At 40.4% G+C, this 19,863-nt stretch overlaps 1 protein-coding gene across 1 annotated transcript in view; it reads right to left on the bottom strand.

Annotated features, from left to right (window-relative positions):
- cntn4 (contactin 4) overlaps positions 1-19,863 on the bottom strand; it is a 122,722-nt gene that overhangs the window by 42,400 nt on the left and 60,459 nt on the right. Inside the window, exons 8-10 of the mRNA XM_073468269.1 lie at positions 17,725-17,864; positions 11,492-11,621; positions 9,423-9,573 (exon numbers count right to left, since the gene is read on the bottom strand). Of these exons, the coding sequence (XP_073324370.1) occupies positions 9,423-9,573; positions 11,492-11,621; positions 17,725-17,864 (421 nt within the window). The remainder of the gene's footprint in view (positions 1-9,422; positions 9,574-11,491; positions 11,622-17,724; positions 17,865-19,863) is intronic.

Here is a 19,863-nt window from a genome sequence, read left to right as displayed (position 1 = left end):
GTAGTAGTTTAAGATCTGTGAATTTCAGTAGTTTTGACTTAACCTCGCTAAAAATCCCCAAAATTTTATGCATGGCAGAGCAAAGATTTTGTGTTTTAACTCAGAATATAGGACTGTTTCTGACAGCTTTACTAAGACCAGTCGTGATACATGAATTTTAAAAAATGCTGATATTTGGGACATGTTATGCACATGTCTTCTGCCTCCCCCCTCTTCCTGGTACCATCGTCCCTTTATGTTTGTGTCTGTGTGCAGTGGGACTGTGCATCGGCAGTTGTTTGAAATCACTAATCTTGGATAAGAAAGAGCTGATAAAACTTTGAACAGGTGTTACCTTGGCAACAAGCTTCCTATACTCACCTTGTTCAAAGATGTCACTCAAATGGTTACACTCCCAGCCACACAACGACTGCTCACAGCTCACACTGGTGCAGCCTTTTACACAGATTCCAATGGGGGTGTAACGTATCTAATAGCAGCATCTGACTTGAAATCACTAGAAAAATAGAACATGTGATTCATTGAAAGTCCTCTCAGCTCTTGTAAATCACCCACTAAAGAAAATAAAAACAACCCTGAAGATCCACAGCTCTTGTCTGTAGAATAAATAACGTGCCAAATAAACAATTACAGTACCTTACAGAACCATCGGCACCATTTCAGAGCCTATAGAGCCATCCCATAACCATTTCTTCTCCCATTCAGAGCAGATTGTTTCCTCAGTGCACTACTGATCTACAGTTATTTTTAGGTGAACAGAAAGAAGATTTTAATTTCAAACCTAAAAAAAAAAAGGTTACATTTGTGGAATCTTCAACTCCTGAATTGAGTTTCTGAATGTCACAAATGCTAACATCATTAGTTGGTTCTCTCCAGAGCTCAGAATATGATTTAATATTGACTTTTGAAATCCTTTAATAAATGTCATTAAAGTACTTCTTAGCAGCTATTTTCCATTAGATGAGGCATTTGGGATTTTAAATGAATCAATCGATACACACAACACATTTTTTTGATATATTGTATGTCATCTGTTTTGTGCACTTACGAGCACAACAGGAGCCCGACTGGCATTTTGACTGGGCAGCAGTTTGCCAGGTGCACTTTGTTCTTGGAGTGCCATCGCCCCTCAGCAATTATAATACAAATGAAGGACCACATTCTGCTTCCACGGGGAATCTACCCATCAGCAGGGTTCGTATTCTCCCTAGTCTAAATACCTTTTCTGAGAGGTATGATGCATAATCTGGAATAAAAATCTTACAGTGAAAATGATAGAAAAGAAAATTTTGCATGAAATATTTGCATCACATTGTCATCCCTCAAACCTATTTAAGATGTATGACCTTTTGGACCACGCTTACTAAAAGGAATTGCCATGGATACCCGAGGCATGCTGAACTTCTGACTGTCACTCAACGAGCAGGAGAGGAGGGGAACAGAGCGTGAATGCTAAAGAGCAAAAAGGCTTAAGTATTATTATCCTCCATCTTTTGCAGTGTGGACCAAAAGACTCAACAAGGCAACACGTTAGTGCAGCAGCAGAACGCCTGAAAACAAAGGCGAGGGGATTTGTCCCAGCCACACCCAACGCACCTAAATGCCTCCCTCCAGGGGTAAACACCCTTTTTCAAAGATCCAGCACAAATATTTGTGTGACTGCCAAAGCTGATGGAGATAAATAGTGAAGCTCTTTAAAAGATGGTGTTTAATGCAGGGGGGAGTAACCTCAGGACGTCAGCACATACTGTGGCAGCTCATGAGAGGACAGCTGATTGAGTGTGTCTGCTATGGGCGGCCTAACAAACTTGATTTCTTCCCGCTAGTGACATATTGAAATGGCGTGTTTTCTGAAGGCTGCTGCCCGCACCTGACACGGCCCACTTACACGCTCATCAGCAAGACCTGCTCTGCTCTGCGCTCTCAGCTGCTTTGTTCCAGCTGATGTCATCTAAACCTCGTCCCTGCAGGGTTGTCTGGGGTAGATAAGACGCCCCTCCCCAACATACACCCCCCTCCGCTGGTCTTCTGCAGGGAAAAAAAAGGGGGAGCTGCTGCTATGAAGATGGATTACCCAGTCGGTGACATTGGTTCCCTTTCTGCCAAAGCCACGGTGGAGTGCTAACGCAATTAAGGCAATTAATCTTCAACAAAAGGGGTTCACAGCTGCCTCTTAAGAATTTGCACCTTTCTGTACAGGTGCATAACTAAAAAGACCTGCTCAGACATGCATACACAGACTACAAACACAATTCTTTTATCTGGGCTTCATATGCAGAAAAACATCAACAAAGTTAACAAGCAAGAAATGCAGCACTCATGCTTATCACACAGCTGATGTGTGAAATCAGGATGTTGTTTGTCCCGTCATTTGCAGTTCACTCATTTGCATCAGTGGCCTGCTTTTCCTAAAGTCTCGTGATTTTAAAAACAAGCAGCAAGGTAAGAGTGAATACTGTCGTCCACCTACAGGCAGGACGGCTATTATTGGCCAGCCGTTTCAAATACGACTGTTCTAATGATTACAACAACAGATGCCGAGCATTTTAACTGTGCGGCACACAACACGGGTGTATGTGTGTATGTCACAGATGAGAGAGAAGGGAGATAATAGGAAAGAGAGTAAGTGGGAGCTGTAATCAGCACATTTAAAGGCACTGCCATGTGTTTTCAAGCTCTGTAAACAGTTACCACACTGCCGTAGCTGGCAACACAGTCCGTCATCATGGCAAAACATTTCCTTTTAATGTAATACAGCTGGGACTGCTGAATTTTAATTTCAAATCTGCGCTTCTTTCTTATTCATTTTGCTGCAGCGGCACAGGTGGTCTGAGCCAAATATCATTTATTTAGTGCGACTAAAAGCATTAAGACATATTTCTGAACATCAGTCAGACTTTTAAAACTACAACAACAAAGAGTACTAGAAAAATCCTTTTTCTAATTGGTCATGATTCTCTAGAGTAATGGCTGTAGCAACCTGGAACAAAAGGAATTCTTTAATTTAAACAGGTCATATTATGCTCATTTTCAGGTTCATGCTTTTATTTGGGGGTCCTAGTAGAATAGGTTTACATACTTTAATTTTCAAAAAACACTTTATTTGTCTCATATGGTGCATTGCTGCAGCATCACTTCACAGTGTATCTTGAACGCTCCGTTTTAGCTACAGAGTGAGACATCTCGCCTCTGTTCAGTATAGCCAATCAGAGACAGAGTAGGGTGGGTCATGCAGAGCAAGGTAGTGTGATCTACAATAACACCGCTACAGCAGCAACTGTATGTCTGCCGACTGACTGGAGTGTATATATATATTCTATAATAAATATATACAAATTAGGGTTGGGACTTTATCGCGTTAATTACGATTAATTAATTACAGAAAAAATAACACGACAAAAAAAAATAACGCATTTAATTGCAATTTATTTTTGCACTCCAAACAGCGCGGAACGTTGCTCCTTGCACAAGTTCCCGGCAAACCCATAATACTGATGCACAGGACACAACACGAGAAATGGAAACCGATGAGAAGTCGTTGCTGTGTTCGGTGGGCGGAAATTTTAGTTTTAAAAAACTACCGGGTGGGAACCTGGATAAAAGCACAGTTGTGTGCAAATTGTGCAAGACAGAATTTCACCGGAGCACTTCCAGCCTCCGCTACCACCTCAATGCCAAACATGTTGCAGCTAGCACAGACAACGCTCCTAGTTTGAGCAGGCAGTGTCGCCAATCCACACTTGACAAGATGACAGGGTTCAGAGCCAAAATGAGTCCACGACTGACAAATTAACAAACGCACTGGTGAAGTGGATTACAGTGGACTGTCGGCCACTCTCGGTGGTAGAAGATCAGGGGCTAGAAGTTACAGATAGTGTCGTCTGACCCAACTTATGAACTGCCATGCAGAAAGACAATTTCAAACAAAATTCATCAGCTTTATGACACTGAAAAGCATTCGTAAGCTCATTTATGTGTCTATTCATTGTTTCAGTCATATACCAAAAGCCATTTAAATTGAAAAATGTTGCTTCTCGTGTCAAATATTGATATGCGATTAATTGAGGTTAATTAATTACAAAGCCTCTAATTAATTCGATTAATTTTTTTAGGTGTTAACGTAACCAGCAGTGTTTTCTGTGGGAGAGAGTAACTCCATTTGGCGTGGACTTCACTTATGATCTGATTAGATTTAGACACTGAATGAGAATATTCTAACTTGTATGTGACTCCAAAAACCTCGAGAAGAACTTGACACGGTGTGTGATAGAAGAGCAGGCGCCTGGCGCTCCGTCCCTTGGGAAAACATCTTTTTCGACTTTTTCGAGTGAGGCGTCTCTGTATGATAAACTGCCCAGTTTAACTTCTTCTATCTTTCATTTATTGAGGAGCAGGATCTTGACCCTTTTCTGTGGTCTTGCTGGCCTCGCCTGCAGTACTTGTTGCACCATTGCTTGTATTGTTTTTTTGTGTTTTTTTTAAAAATAAAACTGGCCCAGGGATGTCTGCTTCACATTTGACATTTCGGACCTGTGCTAACTGCTCTCAAGTCAGTGTCCATGTATGTTTTTTCAGGCAAAAATCAATGGCAGTCTTGACAGAGGATGGAAAAACACATTTTTGCATAATATGTTTATATTTTAGTTGTCTTAGCAACATATGTCATAGGTCACACAATATTATGTTATTTTGTATACTTTTAATGAATGTATTCATTTATTTGGCTTATTTTCCACCAGGCATTTGGGCCGTTGATATTTTCATCTGCCAGCAAAAAGCCTGTATATGCAGCTAATGTAAACCCTGCTCACGACTTCTCTTAAAAAATGTCTGATTTTGTTGCCACAAACCATCTGTAAAATTTCATGACGTCTTGTAAAAAATATTCAGTTGTTTCACACTAACAAATTTTGAAACATCGTCTGGAACTGTGACCATTGCTTGGCAGCCTTCTCGCCAAGCCATAATGCCACCACCATCCGTGCCACCTCCAGACATGAAAGTCAGCTCATAAAAAACATGTAATGTGAACGTGGTATGACACGTATTGTAGACATGTCAATATGGTCTGTATGGCATGTATGAATCTGAACTTTTCCATGGTTTGCAGAACCAAACATTGTTTTTCTGGCGACTGGGCTGGTTTATAGTAAAGAACAAGTGAGAGCAGTGATGGACAGGTACATGCAGTGACAGAATTCCAGCAAAACAAAGGACCATAAAGCACCTTTTTAACATTGGGACAGGCACTGCCTTTTCATTTATCACTTCAAGAGGACGTCACACCAAAGACTAATGTGAAATCAATCTAGTCTATGAATTCAAAACACCAGGATCAAAATGGCCCAGGTGCTGCGAGGTTGAAATGGTGATGGAAGTGGTGCAGGGCGAGTGAAGGGCACCAGCAGCGAAACCACTATGCAAATCTGCCGCCACTTTGTTTGACAAGCAACAACACCGCTTTGTATATATGCAAAGCCTGGCAAGACACTGTGCACACAGCCCTGCTGTCAGAGCCGAGTCATGCTAGAATGGTGACACCCAATGGATGACCCCTGTCTACAATGAGGCTACTGGGCCAGACTTCACGCTTCATCCAGGCAGACACACACAAACACTGGCCACACACAGCACACATCACATCTCAGGGGTCAAACATGGCAGAACGCTGATCGCCCTCTGTTCCCCAGACACTTGGAAACCAGTCAGAAGTTGAATAATTTGATTTCAGGAGCCTGTATCATCCCTGCTGAGGTGAAAAGTACTTGATTAGCACTTTGAATTTACTCAGCAGGCGGTCTGTTTGGCCACCTCTAAAGATCTGGAGATAAAACATGGCAAACCCCATTAACCCATACTCAGTTAGGCTTCATGCTGCTTTTTCTCTTTGCTGGTCTGTGAGTGTTCTCACTACCCCTGAGGATGCATCATCACATCTCCATGGAGAGATTCAACATGCCACAGTGACAGCAGCCTTTTGATGGACCTTGATTCAGTACTTCTGAATTTAGAAAAAAAAATCATAATTTTATCTGACTGAGTAATACAACCCCAATTCCAAAAAGTCCTGCGAAACTTGAGTCAAAACAGAGTGCAATGATTATACGATTATATTTTTTTTTACCTCTGTTCAATTGAATACTGTAAAAAAATAAAATAGATTGTATTTGTTGTATATATGGTGTGCTCTCAATAATTTGATGCCTGCAACACTCAAAAAAAGAGTTTCACACCTTCTTTTTGGAATTTTACATTGTAAATGTTTATTTAGTATTTTTAGTATTGTTTGTTGTTTTGCACCTACAGAACACGGTGCATTCCTCGTTTGTCTGAACTTGGCAGTAAAAGCAGTTCTGATTCTGATTCTGATTCATAAAGATCTTGAATTGCATTAATAATAGATAATCTGCTATGTTATGTAAGAATGTCATTTACATTTTTGTCCTATCTATTTTTTTGATAGGGGCAGTAGAGAGGTGACAGAAAAGGAAAGTTGCCCTGATGGACTCAAACTTAAACCCTTGGTTGCTACTGCTACATGGACAGGATTGTTAACCCCCGGACCACCAAGGCACCCAATTATACAGGCCAATTTTGATTGATCAATGTGACAATGACCCAATGGGCACAACTGTTTTGCAACAGAGTTAGCTTGCCTTCACCCATGACAGCAGACATAAGCTAACATTACTGGAGCTTGTTGCAGCAGCAGACCTCTGCCAGACCAGCGTCATGTCAGTGAAACGTTGGTTCTATGTGAAAAACACCAGCGGAGAGAGAAAGACTCAACATTTGCGTTTTAAGAGATTCAGGTGAAATCAAGGAGGCTGTATGCTAGTTGTGTGTCATGCCAGAGATGTGTCTGAGGCTCCCGGAGTGGACGTTCAGTCCAGAGGAGCCCATTAGTATGCAGATATGTAAATCAACTTCACCTTAAACCTCTCCTCGCCAAAATGGTGACAGAAAGATGAAACCGAAAACCAGTGACACTGAACAAAATACTGACAGGGTAAAAACAATGTCACAAAAAAAAAGACAGGCCTTAAGAAAAAATCAGAGGATTGTATCTGAAGAACACATCAGAATACTGATAAATCACACCAACCATCAAACCCAGTTTGTGAGTATTTAGTAGTCATTATTAAATGTGTACTATGATTGGCAATGTCATTTGATACAAAGCTGCAGAACCATGTAAATGAATATATGATGTGTAGGAGCGACTTCTATGTTTTAAAAGTGAGCTTCTTGGGTTTGATTGCTGTCTGCAGCTATGTTCCTCTGAATTTCTAATTACTGGAAGCCTTTGTGAGAATGATGCAAATTTACATTTACATTATAGCGGCACATTTCAAACAAACTGCATTTTATATTATCATAACAGCTCAAGCCACCACTGTGGATTTAAGGAAACAGTGGAAAACAATCTATTTTCCTTCTTTCTCTTCAAATCTTCTAATGCAATGATGTGAAAGAAACAAAAAGCAACAAATAAGTAACATGAAACAGATTTCTGATCTCACAGTTTGATCTCACAAACAGTATGGGGAAGTTGCACTACAGGGTATAGCAACAAGAAATTATTAGTGCTCAGCAGGGTAGAACTGTGAAAATATCTGCTAATTCTACTGGCAAAATATTGGATCAACCAGAAGATTGTCATTGAAAAACACATCAAAATACTAATAAAATAAAATAATCACCAGCTGTGACATCATCAACTGATAATACTTCCACCTTGTGAGTTTGTGTGAGTGTGTCCTGGAGATGCACATTATCGTAGGACCTAACACAGAAGCAGTTTTGAATGCTTTGGCATGTGTTAATATAGTATGTCTGTCTGGGGACAGATTTTGCGAACACGATAGCATCACAATTGTGCAAAATGCAATCAGGAAACTTTCCAGGTGTGTAGTTGAGATCAAAATGAGGACTAAGTTTGAAGTTGGGTGTGGTTGGAACGTTGACATGTGGATAGGCTGGTGTGATCCTATTACAAGATTTTTAAATATTGTTTTTGTTCGCAACTGTTCTCACTGCCAAAATACTTTTTTCAGTGCCAATAAAACTTTTTCATTTACAAATGTTTCCATGCCAATGTCTAGCGATTTTCACTTCAGATTTTGTTTTCAATGCCAAAATTCCATCTCACTCTTCTAGCCCTATACTTTAATGAGTGCATGTTATTTCAGATAATGATGATGACACACCGTATGAACCGGGTAGGCCGGTAAGTAAGTATTTGACCCACAAGCTTAAAGGTGTATCCAATGTACAGTTTACTGCACAGTTTATATTACTATGAAACATGATTTTAAACCACTTTAAAGGTGCATGATGTAGTTTTGGAGAAGAAATTTTAATCAGAAGGGACAGATCTTCATTGACTAAATAAACTGAATAAACAAACTGACCTTAAATGACAACAACATCTGATACTGTTTTACTTTGTTTATATGTGGTGGACCCTGCCACCTTTCTTGCTTCAAACAGTGATCTGGAACCTTATTTTCCTCTGAGAACAGCTTGTTTATTCAATTTTTGAAGAAAATAAATATTGTTTGTATTATTACCTCATTCATATTATAAATATTGAAATTCTGAGTTTGAATTTCTTCTCCAAAACTACATAGTGCGCCTCTGATGTTACCATGGCTTCATAATTATATCTTTTGTAACCACAATTGCGAGGTAAACAGCAGAAACACAACATTCAACTTACAAAGTAAGTCATGATTGTGCGTTTATACTTAATACACAACCTTGCTGGACGATGCTGCAAGGCTCAATATTTTCTTCTCGGAGCCCTGCATATTTTTGCTCTTGGACCCCTGCTGTGTTGCTAGACCTGACCAATTCAAATGACTGAACACAGATGAAGTGAAAAGCTTTGAGGTTGCCTCTGGCCTGTTGTTGGCCCAATCTATTAATGATTTATGATACATCTTGCAGTGAACATAATGTTTTGATCTAGAATAATCAATTGAATGCCATTGATAATGTAGATTTCAACCTGTTTGAGATACCGGCTTAAAAATAAGTGGATCTTCCCTTCAGAATGTTTAAATGCTTATAAGTTCTCCCGGTGAAGGGAGGATTGGAAATCAAGGAGGAAGTGAAAATGTGAAGCACTATTTGTTGACTTGTTTCTACATCACATTTCTCTCTCATCCAATATTGCAACCAGCATCACACTGGAGATGACTTAAATTGAATGTTATGTATTTAAATGTGAACAAGATGATACATCTGGAAGCAGCGAGTGTTGTTCAGCATAAGATGTGTGTGTGTTAATACACATGAACACGAGGCCTCCAGGAGTCCGTACCTGGCTAAAAATAACGAGAACTCATGCAGAGAGAAGTCCTGCCGTCCTCACAGTGGCATAAGAGAAGAAAAAATTGATGTGAATGTTGTTTTACCTGTTACTTTCTCGGAGTGGTTCGCTGCCCTTCCGCCATGACACCACGCCCCAAGGAGACATCTTGGGCTTGCACTCGATGAGCGCATCTCCTCCCACCTTCACCAACGTCTGGCTCCTCAGTTGGCTGTGAGAGAAATCTGGGGCAACAGCTGAGACAAGAGCAGCATGTTAAAGCTGCTGTTTGTAAAAGCCTCACATCTCTTCTCCTCCAAATGATCTCTGATTATTTATCCGATATTACGTCTCATCATGTTTTCACCACTTTGTAAAATGAGCTTATAAATTAACTCCTTGATTTCTATGGATAATTCAAAGACACTAGATTACACTCTTAACAATCTGAATAATTAGTAATCAAAAAAGTCTTAAAAGTAACACCCATGATAAATGTTGTGGAGTTGAAGAGATGGATGTAACTTCATTATTTTCAACAGAGACAGAAAAACAACGAGATCATTTTCTGGAGATCTCCAGATCACAAACTTTGTTTCATTTCATTGTTTTGTTCTCATGTAGACAGTAAGCCTATTTCTGCATTTGTTTTGTGCCGCACACTAATATACATATTATCTATAACAGCAAGGTATAAAGCAATTTGTTAATCCTGTGTCAGGCCTTGACTGAACAGAAATGTGATGCAACAGTCAATATGCTCCTTTTCATCTTACATGCAATAGTTCCTGCTAGTGATGTCAGTTTCGGTTAATTTTGCTTTAAATAAGCCGACACCCATTAGGTGGTGACTGACTGGTTATTTATTAGGAATTTAAAAAAATGCAAAACGACGTAAAAAATACAAGAGGTGCTTTCCATTTAGTCCTGCACTTCACTGACTCAGTGAGCTGCTGCACACTGCTTCAGTTTTTACCCAAGACAGCTCCAGTCTGCTAACAGATAGTGTGTCTGTGTGTAAATGAACCTGTAGACCAACATATGTAACAGGTCAAAAATATTCTCGCCGGTTGACATCCCTAGTTCCTGCAGTGATTTAAGTCTTATGTAGGCTCAGCTACTATATCTCATTATTTCAGGAAAACAAAGTTTGTTATTTTGTGATAATGGTTTGACTGGGCCTGCAAGATATCCGTAGCGGAAGAAGAAGAAGAAAAAGAAGAAGAAGAAGAAGGAGGAGGAGGAGGAGAAGGAGAAGAAGAAGAAGAAGAAGAAGAAGTGAAGAGAAAGAAGAAGAAATTATATAATTAATTGCTGTTTAGGCTGTTTTTAGTGAGGTAAAATGCTCTTTAAAAAAAAAAGTAAAAATAATAATTAGAGATCTGGCATATTTAATCTGAGCATGGCGAGCCCAGTGACACTTTATGTAGAAGTCAGTTAATTAAGGGAACTTGGGCTCTTAGTAACATGGAAGCCCTGAGAGGCAAGAGAAAAAGAAAAAAAAAGCCTTGCTATTAAAATAAAATAAAATTAAATACTAAATACTAACAAAATTTTTTTTTGTCTCTCAGGGCTGTGTAGTAGCATATGGCATCTAAACAATACAATGGGTGCTTGCTTTTGGCTTGTGGTCCTCCATTAAGATTCAGTTTTGTCCCCCCAAGGGAAAATGTTTGGGTACCACTGATTCTTGGCATCTGCAGACCACTTTAAAAACACATTATTTGCCCTTTTCAGAACGTGTGCAGCTCTCCAATACTGTCACATCCTTTATTCTTAAACCTCCACCTTGCGTTTGTCCACTTGGCTGTGCTGAGCCAGATTTTTATCAGCAGCATGATCAGGATGAGACATGTTGGAGGATGAATAGTGAATGAGAGCTGCTGCCAGCCCAGAGAGGAGAGTGACAGGCTTGACAGGGCAGATGGGCGAGGCTGGTGAACAGAGCAGCTCTGGCAGACATCACTGTCAGCCGGACGCATTCATCTTATAATTAATGCTTTTCAATTAGTGGCCAATAAGAGTGAGGCCGGAGGTCATCCGGCGCCATTGAGCAGAGAAAAAAAGACGGGGCAAACTTGAGAACAAATATGGACTAATGTATGCTTGCGCACACGTCTCCATGCCAACTACTGTATGTACACACACACATATACACACACCCACAAAGCTTACCTATAACTCGGAGCTCCGCATTGGAGTAGACCTCGCCGTGCTTATTCCCAGCCACACACTGGTACATTCCTGTGTCGGTAAGGGTCAGACGACTGATTGACAATGCTCCATTGGCAACCTGTATGCGCTCCTGTGGACATAGAGACACATGCCTTTAATATGCCTTATTCCCAGAGCTCATCTACATGAAAACAGCCAGCCAGTGGGCCAGTGAATTATGGTCTGGAAGTGACAGACGTGGCAATAAATCTAGGTTTTCATCACTAATGGAGGGAAAGGCTTGGGTGGATGGAGGCAGGGTAGCAGAAAATGACCCTAATCAATCTGCATGTTTATGAGAGTGAAATAAAACCATGCCCTATTTATATCTGCGACCGCACCACAGGGCCTGTTTCCCCTTCAGCAGGAGGAGGGGATAAGAGGGTAAGAAATATCGTAACATCTGAGGTATAATGCATTGGGAAAATTGCTTTTCTGATAGGTATGCCACATACATACTGAGTGCTGTTTACATGGTCAAGCTGCACCTCCTCTTCATCTGTTTGGACTATCGTTTTCGCATTCCTGCAGGAGAGACCTCTCTCGCCACTGAGCCGTCAAATTAAGATCTACTTAAGGTTGGCTGGGCCTGATGAACTAAAAACTCAGTTGGATCAGTGCATCTGTTGGACATTTAATCCTCAATATATCTCTCTGAACTCGGGCTCTCACTCAACTCCTTCACTACAGTGTTAAATCCTTGAGCAGTTTTCATACATCTCTATGCAGCCGTGTCAGACTCTGCCTCCTCGTGCCCTTCATCTCCTGTGTTTTCTTCGGGCTCCCCCATAATGTCATTAGAGCCCATTTCCATAGGGGTGTCTGAAGCGGCCTGAACTCCAGTCGCGGGGGATTAAGGTACTGTCACATGAAAAGAGAGCCTGTCCTCACTGAAAGATCACAAACTAATCCCGTGTTTGAGCAGGTTGTGCCTGAATTTCCATAACGCTCTGCAGCTCTCTGGATGTGCAGGGGCGAATATCCCTGCTGGCAAGGGAGGCGAATGGTGGCGTATATCAGTCTGTGCATGGAAAGCACTCCCGTTTACGGCTGCTATTAATTAAGCATGACGTTCCTCTCAAATCAGCAGTTTTTCATGCCGGGACCTGGGGGGACCATCTGCACGCCTTATGCTGTAGGAAAATGATTGGCAATGTCATTTGCCAACAACACTGGGTTGATTTGTTTGATATAAAGCTGCAGAAACATGTAAATGAATATATGGAACGAAGGAGTGACTTTTTTAGTTTAAAAAGTGAGCTTCTTGGGTTTGAATGCTGTCTGTAGCTATGTTCCCTCAAATTTTTAATTACTCGAAGCCTTTGTGAGATGCAAATGTACAGCTGTACATTTTAAACAAGCTACATTTTATATAACAACTTAAGCCACCGCTGTGTGTATAAGGAAAAGGTGAAAATCAACCTTTTTCCTTCTTTTTCTTCCTCAAATGCAATGATGTAAAAAACAAAAACCGGCAATTAAGTATAGTCAAGCTCATTTTGAACTGACAAGTTTGATCTCACAGACAAAAAACGAGAAATAATAAGTGCTCTCCTGGGTAAGATTCAGGGCTGCAACACATGGTAAAAAACTCATATTGCATTCATTTTGACAGATATTGCAATATGATTCACCATTAGTGGGAATGATCATGATGATGTGACATTTGTTAGGGTCTTTATCAAACAGTTTTTTTTTTAACATCTGATTTGTAGACCAGGACATGTTTGCCACACCACAGTACTTCATTATAATACTGTTTTGTCACACATTCTACCTTTATCTAAAAATTGCAGGTTCTTCAATTTGGACACTGCACTTGCCTCAACACAATCTCACTTCAAACTTGTCAAATACAGCAGCTTAGTCTTTGGCCTTAAGCTTCAAACTATGGCACTTTAACTAACCCTCTGGTGTCAGTTTTGGACGTGAAGGGCTCTAACCCTAACCCAGAATGTAGCTGGGTGGGTGTTATCTTTTAGTATCCTTTGGGATCTGTGCAGACAGCTCACTGATATCACTGATGCTCTGTAGATGGGTGCCAATGATGTTCCGGGTGGTTATAATCACCCCCTGCGAAACCTTCCTCTCCTGGGCCGTGTATGAACCATTCCACTTTGTGATGTTTCTGGTCAGGATGCAGTGACACTAGAGGGGCAGCTACAGTGGCAATCTTAGAAGCGCAAGGCCACTGACCAGGCTGCTCGATACATCAAGAGTGAGAATGGGCTTATATGGCCATATACCTCTTTCGCTAGTATTTTAATTAATTGTGCAGCCCTAGTAGAACTGTAAAGGAAATCTGCTACATCAACTCATAGTCATTGGATCAATCTACTGTAATCTACTGTACGTGCCTGAGTATCAAAGGGCTACTCAAGCTTAACAGCGGCTTCGAACAAAACCTTTAAGCTCAGCCGGTTTGCACCACTTGAGCAAAAATATCTTTCCTGTCCTAATCAGGATGAAGTGGACTGCATTAGATCACACATTCCTGAAAGTTAAAGGCTTTGAGTCCTAAGAGGAATAACCTCAATGAAAGTACCATACTGTATGCCATCTGCACGGTGGTCCCACTCTAAATGGACTAAATCCTGTTTCACGGTGGAGTTTCCCTTTAATTGCAGAGGCACTTAATCCTGTAGCCATTGTCAATAAAGCAGCCGAGAGTGAAGTCCTTCAGATGAAAACAGCCACAAGAAAAGATGCATTCCAATAAAGCATTTTGACATAGAATGGTATTACAAAGCATCACCAAAGTCTCATAATGTGAAACCTTCCTGCTGGTGGAACACAGCGGCATGTTAACCATCTGTCCAACAAAGAGCCTGATACTTGTGGAACCAGTTTGAGAGGTACTATTATTAGAGTGAAACACTAGAAATAGTTGGGGTTCTTAAATATTTTAAATGACTGACATTGAATAATTGAATGCACATATACTCAGCTATATATATCATGACCCTTTAGAAATCTATTGTAGTGTATAGTCATTTTTTTCCACCAGATATAACACATAGTTTCTGTTTTCTTATGTTTACATATTGATGGCTCTGTTTCAGCCACTCAAAGTTAGAAGCCTGTCAACAGAAACAATTTCCGGTGAACTCTGCAGTCAGAAAGGTCTCAATTGATTCACTGTAATAAATAACAACAAATGGTGCATCCTCTCCCCACTGCTCCTTACATCATTGACCTTTCCCTCTTCCACTCATTAAGCCACTGTGGTTAATGGTGGCATTTCAAACAATGTAACACCTTTGCTGATTAATCCATTCACCCATGCATTCGGAATATATCCATTAATTATGTCAATGTTGAGGAGATATGCAGAAAATCCACAGTCCCAGTAACCTTTAATCATGCATTCATTGCTTTGATTCCAGAAGGCTGAGTTTGTCGAGGTGCAGCTGTAGTTTCACCCATTGTTAAGGATAATTTCAACAACAGTTGTTTTCATTTGAATGTATTAAGTTCAGAATAAACTGAGAAAGAAGAAGTAGGAGTAAGGTCACATTAACAAAAGAAAATATAACCACACATGGCTGTCACAAGGCCTCTAATACTGACTATTTTTAAGAAACGACCTATTAGGAGAAACAAACATGTGGTTTGTTTAACACATAAAAACAGATGGGTTGTCTTGTTTTCTAACAAACAAACACAAGAGTGTTGTTACCTTCTAAAGGGTTTTGATAAAAATGCTCGCCATTGGCCAAACAGATTGTTGATTATTCTTCGCTGATAGCGAGCCAAATCTGTTTTTTATGAGAAAGAGGCTTTGCTGTGCAGAGTGTTGCCTCTAGTAACACAACAACAGACTGGGTTCATTCCAACAACATGTATAACATTCATGCACTGATCGATATCCTCTGGTGTACGTGTTGCCTTTTTTGCATAATGAAGCAAATTAACATAATGCCTGTTTATTTATCAGGTGCAAGCTGTGCGCCAGTGTCCAATCAATCCTTTCCAAACAACCTGGCTAAAGGATCCCATTTAATAATGCAATATAATAAAGGAATATTGAATCTTGTTTTTTGCAAATGCCAAAAACATTTCTCCCTTAAAGTTTGATCTTCAAGTAAGAAGGGCTGCAACTAAAGAGTCTTTCATTGTCCATTATTTTCTTGATTAATTGATTAGTTGTTTGGTGTAAAATGTCAGAAGAGGGTGAGTACGGCAATATTCAACTGTCATAGAGGTGTAAAGAAACCCGAAAATATTCACATTTAAAGGGTAACTCCTCCAATTCTACACATTGCAGTGTGTTTAAAGGTCTTGAAGATATATGAAAACGTAGTATAGTAGTGTAAGTATTTTGTGGCTCAGAGGAAGCTGCATGTAATCTGATAAACTGCCTCCAGTAATGTCCTTAAAGGCGGTCTTACCACTAAACAGCCGTCTTGCCCCCAGGCAAGGTTATATTGGGCTAACAAGACCAGGTACATACAGTATCTTCATGAAGAGAGCCATAACTTCACTTTTAATCACCACGGGGACATAAAAACTTCATCGGCAACTTCATGTTGCATGCACAAAGTCTCACGACGTCAACTTCATTTACGGCTGAATCTAGAGCACTGCGATGGGATGTTGTCAGCTCATCCCATCATAAGCACTTGAATGAATGTGAGTTTAAACTGGCAATGGACACACGTTTTCTGCTTCAGTGTATCATTATGAAGTTAATGTTGATTGCACAACGTAATGGATATAAAATAATGAAGCCATCTGTGTTTATAATTCTTCCCTCCAACCCTCGATATCACTACCGCTACACAATTTTGTCTGCCACCGGGGACACGGTCACCCTGGAGAAGGAAGAATAACTGGCTATCCATTTCTATCATGGACTAAATGATTGAATAAACTCACATTTTGTCCTGTGTTGTTGTCATTTGTGGATTCAGCTGTCTTTGCAACAATGTCGGCAACAATAATAGCACTTGGAAAACACTGGGGAGGAAAAGTTGTCTGGTGCCACTTTAATGTCTAACATTTGAATAACCTCATCATCCTTGGTAATCCTGTGTAGCAGCAAGATATCCTTATCTTCCATGCTTATTAAAAGTCTGCAGCCGCACAAAATTGCATGAAACTGTCACAAATCCTAACTGTGCACTCGGGTCAGTAGAACAACACAACTGGTTGATATGTTTCCCTGTCCGGCTGTGATAAAGCGGACGATTCGCGGGAAATGCTACTTGTGTTTTGTCTCCCTCTTAATGTCTCTGATGTCATTCAGTGGCTCAGCTGCATTGTGGGTAGTGTAGGCACGAGGTTTGGAAAAGGAGGAAGAATGCCTGGGATAAAGAATCTCTGGTTCTGCTGTATCGCTTTTGATCATTTGTTTTAAAAACGCTCCATAAAGAGTCCGACGGTGATAAAGGGATGCAATGTCAGACCAGTGGACTGCTTTTCAAAATCTGGTGCCTGCATTACCCACACTGCAACGTAGCCACTGAGTGACATCACTTGCACACATGCAGCTGTCTCTGGAGCCACAAAAGACTTTATTCAACTTTTTTCACATATGCAGCAGTACTACCCAATTAATGGAGCTACCCTTTAAGAAGCTGGAATCTGAGAATGTTTCCTTTTTTTCTTTTTATTATTATAAAGTAAAAAATAATACTCATCTATCATCACTGCACCCATAATAGGAAGTCAGAGAGGTCAGGGAGCTAAAATGAAAGCAGGGTATACAGTGTTTATATAGTGAATCTTACATTCCCGTCTTTGGTGGCGCAGGCTTAATAAGTGCACTTGGTGAAGAGAGATTTAACAGAAGATTAGAGGAGCTCTTACATCACTGCGCTCTACAGACAAGCATAAAAAAATGCTTGGCCTGCTTACAGTTCAGTCTCCTCACACAGCAGACACAGTCTAATTCCTTTCAAATGAACACTGTTCTGCAGAAGTGAATAACATAATGTATTGCTGCACAGGAGGCGCTGTGTTGTAATGAAGAAGACAATAATGCATGGTAATTAGCGAGCAAAGCTTGAACAAACAGCACAATAAAGCTTTGAAAATACAGTACATGGTTGCTCACATTCTTCATTCAGCAGCAGCAAGTATGCGAGGAACATCTGTGCCGGAGCTGCTGCTGCTGCTGCTGCGAGTCTAACCTTGGAAGGAGAGCTTTATCTTCAATTTCTAAAGACATGCTAGGGCTTGGCAGATCTCACCTCTGCAGACTCCAGGTTCTCTCCATTTTTCATCCACCTGTACGAAGGCTTCGGCTTCCCTGTGGCTTTACACTCCCACACCAACGAGTCATCAATGAGCTTCTGGACATCTTGGGGTTTCTCAATGAGATGAGGCGGGGCTGGAAACATTGAGAATGTGAGAGTGAGCTGAGGTTGTTGAATTAGAAATTTTGACATAGACAAAATAATGTACTTGTAAGGGAATGACAAATTAGAGAAGGCATATTGTGTCCTGATGTAGTTACTAAAATCATGTGAACAGTAGCTGTCTGAATCTGTTCACTTGCTACAATCCAGTTGAAGGAGGAGGGGAGTTGTTGACAATGTTTATATTCTCATCTTAGTCACTTTCAATTATTAGGCTAGTATGCACTCACAGAAATTAAACTTTAATGAGAAGTAGTGCACGCTTTGTGTACTGTACTTTTTTTCAACCCTGGGTTTCACCTGTCAGGCTACATAGGCCTACAGTCTGCACTTATTATTTCTGTCAGTATTTGCAGCCTCAGAAGAAGACTGCAGGCACTACTCAGGGCTGACGAAACCTCATGTCCTTCAGTTTTTATAAGTCTATATGGTTTTATTTCCCATATTCTCAATATTCTCCTAAAAATAACTGAACATCAATTACAGACAATGCAGAGCGCTCTTGATACAGGAATATCATCTTATCATTGTGGTTTTACTTATCATTAAGACTCAGATCTCTATCAAGGAAACATGAGTATAGGTAATTTAAAAATCATGACATTAACTCAAGATTTGGTTAACTTGTTGTGTTAGTCCATGTATCAAAAGAGATCCACAATCAGCAGTGAGACAATGAGAGCAGCCTTTGTTGTCTGTGTTGAATTTTAGCGGCAGGACCTTGAATCCCACATTTACTGCTTTTAGTTCAAGGCTAGTTCACATTTTAAGGTTCCTTTCAGTTTCCAAGTGTGGAACAAAAGTGGTTAAAAACCAGTTCCATATACATAAGGGTGGCTACTGGTGCCATAAAACCCTCCATTCAATACAGTCTAAGTAAATGGTGGTATAATTATTCAGGAGGAGAACTGATTGTTGCTGTGTCATGCAAGTAACTCAAGGTTAGTTAATGATTAAGCCAAAAAAAATGGTACATAAAACTCGATCTGTAAGGCTTTGTGTGTTAATGTCTGAACATTCTGGATGATGTGTAGGTCAAGCTACTATCATCCTATATCACACAAGGCCAGCGGAAGGACAAGAGTAATGGCTGACCGCACTTTTCCATTCCGCAGACCTCGCCTGATGTCACTCTCAAGGACTGACCTTTGTGGAGGCTTTTCAGCACCCGTACAAATCCGGCTCTAATTGGCCTCGGCTATACAGTATTTGCCTTTCAGTAAAGCGGGATAACACAAAGAGCAATTCAATAACTGCAGATGTATCTCCACGATCTCACTGTGAATTACAACTTCAACATGTAGTCGATGTTTGAGCTTCGCTGTGTGTATGTGGGTGTTCAGAGACACAGAGCGAGGGCTGATAAAAAGAGGTGCATGCAGAGACCGGAGGGGGGTATTTGTGCGCTCTGGTGTATTTATGCTGTAGTCCTGCACAGATTCAACATCAAAATCCAGTCCACTATCAAAGAGATATTTGTATTTGTGGATCATGTGTCGTAGCGTAGGCCTCTAAGATCCTTTTGGCAGCCAAGGCTGCAGCACGAGGTTGGCTGAGGTCATTAACATTTAACTTGTGTGGAGGCTGTGCTGCTGCCATCTGTGCAAACAGTAAAAAGGTTACAATTCCCTTTGAATGAGAGCTGCTGTTTTATTCTGCTACAGAAAAGAGACAATTATGCTCAAACTATGTGGTGTGGCATCTGTGCTAACCTTCACTTTATTACAGGTGCTATAAAAAAAAAATATAAATCAATTTAATCACATTGATATTAGGCGTGTCACGATTTTCCAAATCCACAATTTGACTTTTAAGGTCAATTTTTAATGTCACGATTCGATTCGATTTTGATTTTCTTTTTTTTTCTGCACTGACAGCAATGTTCTAATTAGACAACTGCATCTTGATTTGAGAAGATAAGGAGATCATTGGTTAATGCCCTGAAAACTGACATTTACAGTTTTTTCTTTG

This window comes from Pagrus major, chromosome 6 (genome assembly GCF_040436345.1).
Source record: "Pagrus major chromosome 6, Pma_NU_1.0".
NCBI lineage: Eukaryota > Metazoa > Chordata > Actinopteri > Spariformes > Sparidae > Pagrus > Pagrus major.
The sequence above is the reverse complement of the archived record's forward strand: the minus strand, read 5'-3'. Positions and strand labels throughout refer to the sequence as shown.